We start from the raw sequence: 12,142 nt of genomic DNA on the forward strand, positions 1-12,142 counted from the left end.
CTAACAGATAAGGATACGTCATCAGGTCAAGTGGCCATAAATCCAAAGGAAAACAGCATTGGTAGTTGGCTTAGTCTTCCTTGCTATGTGCAATTTCAAACATCTTAATTACTTCATGATTCTTTTTTTTCTTTTTTTTGGCCAATTAAGAAAAGGGAGGGAGTATCTCACACGCATGCACAGTGCAGTTAGGAAAGGAGAGGGCACACGCTCACAGTGCCATGAGGGATCGAACTGCATACAGCTAGACTGCATGCCAACAACTCTACCATTAAGCTAAGACCCCATTGGCAATTACTTAATGATGTTTACCTTTGTCAATTAGTTGCAGATAACCCTGGTGTTAATTTGTCCCCATTCAATTTTTATTAGTTCATTTTTCCTACACAAGGTCAGAAGATAGATGGAGAAATACAACGGTGGTGGAATTAATAACAGCACTCCTAATTATAAAAGCAGAGGTATTAGCAAAGATGGATTGTTGTCTTGCCATACATGCTGTCATAATGCACACACTGGCTGGATTCTTATTTCTTTTACAAGGCAGTGAAAGTTGACACACTTATTTTGCACTACCAGATGTTAAAAGTAGATGCAATTGCGAGAGAGTTTTGACAACACTTCTTAAACCCATATATCTGAAGTGCAGTCACCACCAGGGTATCTCATTTCATGAGCCAGTGCAGGACCACCAGGTTCAGCTCCAAAGTCAACGAAAAAATTTGGGTTTACTGCAAGACCGCCATTCTCAGTATTAACATCAAGCTGTATTATGTGAGATCCTTTCTCCAAAAGGTCCGGGTAAAACTGGCGATCCCATGTACTGAAGAGCGAATTGGTGATGTAAAGTCGCTTCCCGTCCAAGCTTAACTGGATCATCTGTGGTCCACCTCTCAACTTCTTTCCCTGAATGGAAGACAAACTCTATCAATTTTACAAGGCAAGCTATACTGCAAGGATATATATATACCGTTCGGTGGGCTGGATTATACGGCTTAATAGTTTGGTGGCCTAAAAACTACTTGGATTGGATTACATCTAATCCTACCAGTCCCACATGTATTAGGATTATGAATCCCACCAAAAGGTTGAGATGCTGAATTGGATTATGTCTATTCTTGCTAGGCCACATAAAAACATATTTCAGTTAATCCAGCCCCTTAATTATGTGTAGTACCAAACACAACTGGATTAGTGTTATACTCCAATCCAATGTAATCCAATCCAATTCCAGTCACCAAACATGGAATATATATGCCTCATAATATCGGATCTTTTTTTTACTACAGTCACGAACTGAATGAGACATATACACGGGAAAAAGGTAGCACAAGAGATACTGCCTTTTCATGACAAGGTAGCACAAGAGATGATGCTATAATAAAAGTAGACCAACCAACTTCTTAATCTGGAGCAATAAAGTCTAAATGATACTTTGGGGTACTAAATTGACACAGAAATAAATATCATACAAACCTGGATCTCTGGAACATCAAATTGCCTTGTTGTACCATCTTCAGCCTCAGCCACAACTGGGCTTCCCTTTTGGATTAGCCCCCCAACCCATATTTGGCCTGTCAGCTTAGGATTTTTAGGGTCCTCAATGTTATACTGTCTCACATCTCCATGAAGCCAGTTCACAAAGTATAGAAAACGATCATCAAGTGAGATTAAAAAATCAGTTATAAGCCCAGGCATCTCTGGAAGAATCCAGTTCTGCACCTTCAATGACTTCACTGATATTGCAACCTGGCAAAGTAAATTAATTTATTAGGTTTTCATGTCCACGTACTTTTACTTTCTTAATAAATAAACAAAAAAATAATAAGATCAAAGAGAAATGTAGAACTAAATGCACAGACATGAAAATTGTAACAAATATGGAAATGCTTGTACAACAACAGGATTAGATATTGTGTGTGATACCTCATGGCTCCATGAGCCATCTTCTGTCTTGAAGAACCGAACTATGTTACTTGTCAAGGCACAACCAACAAATCCAGTGTCCTTAGAAGGATCATGCAGGAACCTTATCTGCAAACAGTGGGATTGAGTTATAAGATAGAGGCAGAGTCACTCATAATGTCTTAATAGGAAAATAAAACTGTAAATTAATATGAGGTGCGTTGATTGAGTTTATATAACTCACCTCCAAGGGTAAGAGCCCTGTATTTCCAAGATCCAACGTTTGTTTCAATTCGCCTTCAGGCCAGCTGTAGACATGAAGATGCCTCCCATAGAGACCATCAGAGACATGCTGGGGGTTAAAACCTTTTGTGAAAGCAGCAGGGGCACCCCATGATGTGCTTATCATTGTCTTGTGTCGCGGTTGGTACCAGAAATCATAGCCAAAAAGTGGACTGTGCCCTGGTTTCTCCCACCTGACAGATTTTAGGACAGCAAGAAGTTAGATGTGCTCATAATTGTGATAGATGTGCTAAGCATGATCAATCTCATGTTACATGTTGGTACTACTTTATATCGTAAAAATATCTACCTAATATTATGCAACATACATTATGTGTCTGTGTGTGGTGCAAAGATGACAATTTATTCAAAATCTACATAAATGAGTTGAGTTTTACAACAGAAGATCTTACCTGCCCTTCACATTAAACTCAGAGTCAAGGAGAAGAAATCCACTTCCTGCAGCACTTCCATCTTTATCTCCCAGGCATGAAACCAATAAATCGCCAGAAGCAAGGCAATGGGATGTGTGTGGATATGCCAATCCAGTCTTCTGTATAATCTCTTCAGGTTCAACAACTTTATGCAAAGAGGGAGCCTTCGGATTTGTTTTTGTGTCTATCGCATATATACGACCAGATCTAAAAGATAGAATAGGCTTAATAAGAAGTATATAACGAACAGCTGATTCTATGTATTTGATGGGCGGAAAAATATTTTTAAGCCTACACATAGGTAAATCATTGCAAGACCTCACTTGGCATCTTATGGAAAGGAGTTGATAATGCTTAAGTGATATTTAAAGCATGTAGAGAACTTGGAGAATAGATTGACTGAGGGGAAAAGTAGACACCAAAATCTATTACTATAGCCCATAAAATCACAATACTAGCATCTCCGTAAGAAGATACTGATATAAAATTTTCGGAGAACAGACTGACAACCCAGTCAGGCCAAAACAAAAAAAATGTTTGAAACTCTAGTTTTTCTCGCGTTAAATATAAACAAGGATGTCATTACTAGAAAATCTTATAAACGCTATGCAAATGTAAATCTTTTAAATGCTCTGGAAACGAAAATCTTATAAATGCTCTGTAAATGAAAGTTAAAATTTCCTATTCTACGAGAACAGTCAGCAGAAGACGACGAGTTCAATTGAACAGCTTACACTGCTTAATTTACATGTAATGTCTAAGTTCTTGACTCAAATTAAGAAAGGTAGCTTTGAAAAAAGATTACATGCCAACTTATATGTGCTCTCTCCTTCTACCAAAGTTGCACCACATTCGCATACATCAGTCGTGCTTTAAAAAGACCATTTCAGAATCACAAGTATGGGACAGATTCTGAATTGCTACAGTCTACAAGCATCAAGAAATTCAAGCTTGAAAAGTTGATCTATGCAGATTCTTAAATCTCAGTTTTCGTTTGTCTCTGTCCTTAACAGTTGGCTGCCCAACCAAATGTTTCACTTGCCAGTTCATAACAAAAGGACTGTCTTATCAAAATAACTCATTTCCGATTAAAAACAAAAAGTAAGAAATAAAAACCGGCGACATAAAACTTAATCTCTTACATTAATCCAGGTAGGACCAAGAAACGACGTTGTGCAGATGGATCTCCATAGCAAGAGCTGCATGAGTTCCAGCCCGTATGATGCAGTTCATCACCAATATAAGGCACAGGCAGCCTGTGGATGACTTTCGAATAAGTAGGAGAACTTGGATCTACGTCGACTGTGGCGAGATAATCAGGCTTCTGTATTCCTGTTCCTGTTATATTTTCATTTTGAAGAATTAACATCATATTCACAACTTCATGTCAAATGTAGGGGAAAAAAAAGAAAAGTCCATATAATCTCCATAAGCAATAATTTAAAGAAAGAACAAATCAAGGAGATAAATTCATATAAACAAAAACACACACAAGCAAAAGGTTCAATTCTCTCCTCTCAAACCATTTGTAAAAGATAACAAAGCAATTCTTCTACCATCAAACACTTAAAAAGGCCATTGAACCCAATTTCACCTTGACAAATTGACTGTCTCTTACCCTATACCTCTTTAAATTTCAAATCTTTTATTGTATTAGGCTAATCAAAAACTAGATCATCAAGATGGGTTTTCTTTGCACCTTCTAATTCAGGCTTGTACCAAGAAAATCATCCCAAGCACAGAAAACAAATTGAAAAACCAAGAAACTCAGACATAACCAAGAAGAACAAAAGCTCAAATCTTCATGATGAGACCAAAAGTGGAATTGGGTACCTGAGTAAACGGCAGTGACATAGATGAGAGCCTCTTTTGGACCAGACATGGCGTCCAGTGGGGTGGCGTACCCTGGCCCAGTTTTGCAGCATGCTGCTTCATTGCCCTGCCTCTTCCCTACTGTCCCATGTTGCGGAACCGCCACATCTGTAGCCATCTCTTTCTCCTATATCTACTCTCTTTCTAAAAGGCTGTGATAAGATGAAGAAAGAAGAAGATGATGAAAATTAAGAAAAAGAAGAACGGAAAAGGGGCTCTTTCCACTCGCACACAACACGTGAAGAAGCGAAGAAGCAGAGGGATGGACAACAAATACATAAAGATGACGTAGCAGGTCCCTATAAATCGTTTTTGTCTGTATTTGGTCAACGTTTTTGTCTTCATTCGCATGTGTCCAGGGGGGATGTATCGGGTATTTCGCTGTTTAGGTTTGGAAAGTCTAAATGCATTTTACTGTGTTCAATCGTACGGCTGAAACTACACCACGTGTCATCATAAAAGTAGATGAAGCCTCTTGCTTTTGATGACAATCATGCGAGTGATCGAAGTGTGTGAACTAGGAGCGGAGTGGCCGAGGCAAAGACTTTGGTTACAGAGATTTCTCCTTATAAGTAAATTTAAGTTTTAGTTTAAAAAAAAAAAAAAAAAAAAAATTTCTCAACTTTCAAATAAAAAAGATACAAATATAAAGAATTTCTTAAAAAATTTAAAAATAAATAAAAGTCCATTTTAACTTGTTTTAAAAATATTTCTCTCTTCTTTAGTCTTTTTCAAAATGTCATTTTTAATCTCTTTGGCCTTTTCTTAAATTGACTTTGTTTGGATAAGGTCTGTGATTCGATTGGTTAGGGCTTTTGGGCTTCTAGTGATTTTTCTTGTTGGAATCTTGACCGAATTACATAAAAGATAAGAACGAAGATGGCATTGGCTTAGAAAATTAGTTTGAGGAATTTTAGAGCCATGACTATTCTAATTTATTAAGCACCAGATAACCACAGATCTGAAAATGCTTGGTGGAAGATCTTTGTCCAAATAAAAGCACATGTAGTAATCTCAGAGTTGAGTTAATCAATGATTGCAAGGGGTTTTTTTTTTCTTTTTTATAATTAATGTGGTTGGAGGGTTTTGAACTTCATACCTCTTCAAACATCAAAAAGAGAAATACCACTTGATCAAGAGCTAGTTGCTCAATGAATTTTGTGTGAGTTTGAATAAGCTAATTTATTTACTCATTTAATTTCTTTGTTATGTATCAACTACTTTTATAACTTTACCAACTAGTAATTTATCTAGTCAAGATGCTAATTATAGAACATTGGGAAAACCATTCAACATACATTAGAAAGGTTAAACCCCTAAGTCCCGTTTGGTTCACGGAATGGATTTGAGGGGAAATCATTTCCCATATCATTTCCCAAAGAATGGGAATGAAAGATTCTTTTTCCATGTTTGGTAATGTCGAGAAAGTAACCATGAGATGTTACTTTGTTTCCTTTCCCATGTTTGTTTTGAGTAGGAATGGAAAACAAAGTTTGTATAATTTTTCAATTATACACATATTAAATCAAATAAAAAAAAGAATGCATTTAATGATACGTTGTAATTATAAATTGTTCATAGGGACAAAATAGTCATGAAAATTGTGCATTGAATGTTGGGTCATTTTCCCAAACTTTCCCATGATGAGGGAAAACAAAACCCAAGTTAAGAGGAGGCTTCATTTTCCCTTCTACTTTCCCATGTGCCGGGCAACCATTTCCCATGTCTGGACTTACCAAACATGGAAAAGCAATTGAATTCCCATTCCCAAGCCTCCTTTCCCATGAACCAAACAGGGCCCTAGTGCACACGTTGTTTAAGCATCTACAAATACAATCATGTTCACTATTTTTTAGTTAAAATTTAGCTAAAAACACACAAAAACTATTTTAGGAGCTCTCTATAAAATTTGAACTCCAATCATACTCCCTAGTTTAGAGAATCATAAATACTATAATTATTTTTTAATTCAATATAATTAGTCCATCTCTATACAAAATAATATAAAAAAATAGTTTGCATTAATTAAAAGTTTAAAATATGCATAAAACAAAACAACATTAAATTATAGAGAGCCACTAAGAGTCATTTCTCTCTCCTCAAATTTAGTAGCTCCTCGAGGTCTCCTTATTTTAGAAGGTGGATATGGAGCATGGTTGGAGTTGTATTTTTCCAATTCCTCCCTCAAATTTGTATAAAGATGTGGTTTAGGGAATCCATTGTGGATGCTCTTAGAAACTGATGAAGAACTTGTAAAGGGAAGGCATACCAAAAAAATATAGTTTTACCAAAAGTCATTGCATGAACATTCCCCGCTAGAAAAATGGTGGTATCTAGTGGCATCTCGAACAACAATGTCCCTCTTCACAATGCTGCTTATGAATTTCAGTACAGTATGACAATCTCCACAGACACGAAGATTTTTCACTATCCGGATAACTGTCCCCGGAACAGCCTTAAGCAGCCCATAAGCCACTGCCAACCTCTCACTATGCCAAAATAACTGCCTTTCCTTCTCTTGGTGCTCCATGTCATGTAAAACAAAGCTACTATCAGGAACATAGCCTCTTCTCCTCATCTCTGCATCTAACTCCTTAAGCAAACTGAACATCTCATCCTTCATAGGATGAGATGTCTCTCCAGCATAAAACACTTGGGTTTCCTTTCCAATGTCAATGCAACTATAACCAGGCTTCTTCTTAACTTCTCTAGCTGCCATCAACTTTCTCACCTCTGCTACATTTTCCCACATACGGGCACCGGCATAGACATTAGACAATAGTATATAAGTTGCAGGGTCTTCTGGTTTTAGGCTTAAAAGATGATCAGCAACCCTGATTCCCATTTGGGTATTCCCATGATGCTTGCAAGCACTTAATAAAGCTGCCCAAGTGGGTTCATCCGGGTCAAAGGGCATTGAATCAATGACATTTGAAGCTTCACCAAGGTGTCCAGACCGACTAAGAAGATCCAAAAAGCATGTGTAGTGCTGCAGAGAGGGGCTAATTCCATAATCCTCAATCATGGACCTGAAAAGAGCACGTCCTTTGCTAACTAAACCAACATGGCTACATGCATAAATCAATCCAACAAAGGTAACTTCATTTGGCTTTATTCCAACTGCAACCATTTCATCATATAAACTCAATGCTTTCTCAGCTTGCCCATGCTGAGCCGCCCCAACAATTATAGAAGTCCAAGAAACTACATCTCTTCGATGCATTCGACCAAAAATATCCTTAGCAGCTAAAATGTCACTGCATTTCGCATACATATCAACTAGTGCATTACTGATAAACAAGCAAGACTCATAGCCAAGACGTATAACTAGACTGTGAACCTGCTTTCCAAGCTCCAATACTGCCAAATTAGCACAAGCTCCAACAATGCTGGAGAGAACTAATGGGTCTACTATATGAACTCCCTCTCTTCTCATTTCAATAAACAAATAAAATGCATCAACACTATGTCCACTTTGTACCAACCCAGATATCAACGCAGTCCAAGAAAACAAGTTCTTAATCGGTAAACTCTCAAACATTTCAAAAGCATCTGATTTCCTTCCACTTCTGGCATACCCTGAAATCATAGCAGTCCAAGAAATCACACTTTTGGACAAAATTGAATCAAAAGCTGCACGAGCATTATCAGGTAATCCACATTTCGCATACATATCAACCAGAGACGACTTAACGACATCATCATCACAAAATGGGGACAAAAAAAAGTGGGCATGCACTTGCTTGCCTTGTCTAACAGCCCCTAAGCTAGAGCAGGCCTTGACAACGCTGGCAAACACAAAATGGTCCGGCTGCAAACCATCAGACTCAAACATAGCGGGGAACATGGAGAGAGTTCGGTGGGGCATGTTGGCTTGGTTGTGGGCAGTGAGAATTGAAGCCCACGAGACATGGTCTCGATGAGGCATTTCACCGAACAGGTGGAGCGCGTCTTCGACTAGACCGCATTTGCCGTACGTATCCAAGAGGGTGTTGGGTAGAGGAACGCATAGATGCAGGGCTGTTTTGATGAGTTGAGCGTGGAGTCTTTTGGCGGTAGAAGGCGTCCGGCGTCTGGCACAGAGTTGCAGTTGGTGTAGAAAGTGAGACGCTGGCATTCATGACCTTCACTGTATAAAAGCCCACCCGCTGGTCAGCCTTTTATTGCCAAAGTTATCTATCACAAGTACAAGGGCTAAGCGTTCTTACTTTTCCCTCTTCTTCTACCTATGTCGTTTAAATATTTATTTTATTTTTTTTACGGTTTTGTGGTGCACTTGTATTTCTTAGATCCCACTTTTTTCTTCGGGCCGTCTTTATTTTGTAAAAGTTTTATTTGTTTTTTGATACAAAGTTTAAATTATTCTAAATTAAATTTACTGGAAGGGAGACTCAAACTTGAGCGTAAGAGGATGTGCTCACTTTCCTAGCCAACTAACCTAACTCACATATGCTAACACTTGTATGATTATATGTTGTATTATATACATTTATGATTATTATATGATTTAATGGAAGCAAAAAATTTAATTAAAAAAGGGATAGTTACATTTTTAGTCACTAGAGTTAGGGTTGAATTTAATTTTGATCATCGAAATTTCAGATTTTCAATTTTTGTCACCATATTTGCAATTGTTAGCAAATCAGGTCAAATATTTTAATTCTGTCAGTTTTATTTTTTACTTTTTTTTAATATTTAAATTAAAACTAAATAATTTTTTTTTTTAATTTCTCTCTCTCTCTCTCTCTCTCTCTCTCTCTCTCACACACACACACAAAAATAAGGCATCCTAACCTTTGAATCAAATTGGTTACCATGATTCAACGATTAAGAGATATGACGTCACCTAAGAGTCATATATAAGGCCCTCACTATAGAATGACTCTAAGTATGCTAGCAAAAAAAAAAGCATTTTATGTGTGAAACTAATGCTTTTTTGGCTTTCCTTTTGAACCTTTTTTGGGCCTTTTCCTTTATCTTTCAAATAAATGGTCCTTTTTTACTTAAACTAACCCACTTATCACCTAAGTGTGAAACTTTTTCTTCAAAATGAGGTAAGTGTTAAAGGCCTCATTTTTCATTTTTGTCGAAGGCCTCCAAAATCAATGGACCGGCTTTACCCAGAAGCCTTCTCTCTCCTCTGTCTCTTCCCACCTCCCCCACCTCCTCACAGCCATCACTGCCCACCCCACCACCTCCCATTTCCCAGCTCCTCACAAAGGAGTGTCTTCCACAATCAAAACCAGGATAGAGAATTGCAGAAGTATTAGGGTGTGTCATGGCAAATACGGAAGGAAAAAATGCAAAATAAATAAGGAAGGAAAAAAAAAAAAACTAGCCAAAGAGAGAGAGGGGTGGGTTATGGGTTGCGTTGGAGTGGGATGAGGAGGGTAGGTGGTTGTGGGTTTTGGGTTCGAACAAACCCAGTCGAAGAGAGAGAGGGGGGAAGCGACATAAATGGAAGAGAGAGAGAGAGAGAGAGAGAGAGGAGGGGATGGGCACATAGGTTTTTGTTCTTTTTTAATTAATTTTTTTATAATCTGAATTTTTTTTTAAATATGAAATTGAATTGAAACATTTGACATGATTGCTAACAGCTGCAAATACGGTGACCAAAATCGAAAAATTGAAATTTTTGTGACCAAAATTAAATTCGACCCTAACCCCAATGACCAAATATGTAATTACCCCATGAAAAAAATTATTGAGGCACATAATGTTTGAGCAAATTTCCGTCGCGTGTAGATTCTTTGCCCTTTGAGCTTCCTTCTCTCTCTTCTTCCTTGATCCTTACGAAAAAAGTTGGAGTAAATAGACCATATTCGAGTGGTGTTGGCCAAAGGCCCTCCGATACCTAACTTAGTTATATATTCTTGAGAAAGATTATGAGATAACAGAAAAGATGGAGGTCTTCTCTCAAGGGAAGAGCCGGGTGACCAGAATCTTGTGTGTGGGTGGCCGGAGTCGTGAGGGAGAGAGAGCCAAGAATGGCTTGAGAGAAAGAGAGCTTTGGTTAGGGTTTATAATTACCTCTTGTGTGTTGTGTAGCCATGTATTTATAGACACCTTGTATACTAGGGTTTGAAGAATAATCCTTATTGTTTGGGCCTAAATTTGACACACCAAAGAGATCCAGAAACAGGCCCATGGTGAAATACTTATCCAGTCCCAAAAAACCCAAAGCGTAGAAAGCTGTCATATTGGGCCTTTGAAGATCAGCCCACAAAATATTGTTTAAACTCAAGCCCAAGAGACTAAAGACACATTCACGTGGCTACCTCACCTCTCTGGAAAGTCAGCAATTCCAACTAGAGTTTTTATGTGAGAAGGGACATTTCTGAAAACACTGCCGAGAAAGAAAAATCAAAGGGGCGTCTATGATCAGAGACTTTTTTGCTCCAAAGCAACACACCATCTTCTAAAAAGATTTCGCAAATCACGTTTTCAAAAGCAGGAAACAGGGAGTTGTTCAGAAAATACAAAAGAAAAATCAAAACCGCCATAGGATCAGCTCACACAGACGGTGGCATTAAAATAGAAAAACCGTCAGCCAGGAAACCAGGGAAGGGATCGCTATAGGAAGTGACCACTGGGAGTCTATCTGCCATAATTGATAAAAATCTTTCCTGCTTTACGTTTTGAGAAATCTTTTGCCGCCCATTATTAAAATATAAAACCACCTTCAAAAGGAGGGTCTCTTATAAAAACAGAAGCAGGCAAGAAAGAAAGGACACTCAACTCATCAACCAAAAAAAACAACAGCAAGAAAAACAGCCAAGAGCTCACTTAAATTCCAAGAGAAACCAACCTCAAATCAGAATTCCAAGGTTCAGACTTAGAAAACAAATTTCCTAGAACGAGATCCCTCGTTACAAATTTGGTTCAGCAAAAGCCAAGACAAACATAGTCTGAGTTTTCACAACTATGAAAACCTCAACAAATTTTACAGCATGGTTCCAGCTTGCTAAATCCTCGAGAATAGCCACTTCTGTCCCTTCAGACTGAAGAAGTCACAGTTCTGCCCGCTCAAGAGCCTCCCAAGGCTTGAAGTAGATTGAAGCTCCGCCAAAATCGAACTTTGGTATCGATTTACAGCTGAAGCCAAGCAGCTAAAGTTGTTGACAGTACAGTCCAGCATAGAAATACCCAGTCCAGCCCGGATCAGAAGTTTCTACCTAGGCAGAAATGGGATTCCAGCCATTCTTTTGCCTTTCTAGAGTTGATTTCTCCCTTCTTAATTTTGTAAAAGGCAGTTCTGCCTGAAACAGTACTTTATTATTATCTATTCTGGCCAGAACAACCATTTTTGATACTGAGATAAATTGTGAAAGTCCTCACCAGTCTGAGGCAAGAAAAGAACTTACTTGGGAGATATTCCTCACCCAAATTCACAATCGTTTGTTTTAGAAGTCAGTAACTTGAGGCGCAAGTTATCCACTCTAAAAATAAGTCTGCTAGAATTTACATTGCTAGCAGTGGCACGCTCGCACACCAAAGAAAGCTGACTTGTCGACCAACAAGTGGTCTCCAAGCCAGTGGGGAACTTCGCCCTTCCACATCAGGAGTTAAACACGAAAACGGGTGAACAATTTGGCACGCCCAGTGGGACTTCTCAGTATACATACTCTGACAGAGTCATTCACAGATTT

At 38.3% G+C, this 12,142-nt stretch overlaps 2 protein-coding genes across 3 annotated transcripts; both read right to left on the reverse strand.

Moving 5' to 3' along the window:
- On the reverse strand, positions 401–4,752 carry LOC18787828 (selenium-binding protein 2). The gene is made up of 7 exons (XM_007221218.2): positions 4,455–4,752; positions 3,764–3,959; positions 2,601–2,828; positions 2,150–2,381; positions 1,927–2,034; positions 1,477–1,749; positions 401–906 (listed from the first exon to the last, which is right to left on the reverse strand). The coding sequence occupies exons 1-7, from the start codon at positions 4,609–4,611 to the stop codon at positions 625–627; spliced, it is 1,476 nt and encodes a 491-aa protein (XP_007221280.1). The 5' UTR covers positions 4,612–4,752; the 3' UTR covers positions 401–624.
- Positions 6,350–9,166, reverse strand: LOC18787816 (pentatricopeptide repeat-containing protein At4g14050, mitochondrial). 2 transcript variants are annotated; one of them, XM_020555857.1, is made up of 2 exons: positions 8,241–9,166; positions 6,350–8,072 (listed from the first exon to the last, which is right to left on the reverse strand). In XM_020555857.1, the coding sequence occupies exons 1-2, from the start codon at positions 8,608–8,610 to the stop codon at positions 6,778–6,780; spliced, it is 1,665 nt and encodes a 554-aa protein (XP_020411446.1). In that variant the 5' UTR covers positions 8,611–9,166; the 3' UTR covers positions 6,350–6,777. The 2 variants fall into 2 exon arrangements, with proteins under 2 accessions (XP_020411446.1, XP_007221312.1); XM_007221250.2 differs by having other exon boundaries at positions 6,350–9,166.

This window comes from Prunus persica, chromosome G1, assembly GCF_000346465.2.
Source record: "Prunus persica cultivar Lovell chromosome G1, Prunus_persica_NCBIv2, whole genome shotgun sequence".
NCBI lineage: Eukaryota > Viridiplantae > Streptophyta > Magnoliopsida > Rosales > Rosaceae > Prunus > Prunus persica.

Coding starts and splice junctions, on each gene's coding strand:
- LOC18787816 (XM_007221250.2), bottom strand. CDS start 8,610: ATGCCAGCGTCTCACTTTCTACACCAACTGCAACTCTGTGCCAGACGC.
- LOC18787828 (XM_007221218.2), bottom strand. CDS start 4,611: ATGGCTACAGATGTGGCGGTTCCGCAACATGGGACAGTAGGGAAGAGG. Junction 3,960..4,454: donor TGTCACTGCCGTTTACTCAG/GTACCCAATTCC, acceptor AAAATATAACAG/GAACAGGAATACAGAAGCCT. Junction 2,382..2,600: donor GAGTTTAATGTGAAGGGCAG/GTAAGATCTTCT, acceptor AAAATCTGTCAG/GTGGGAGAAACCAGGGCACA.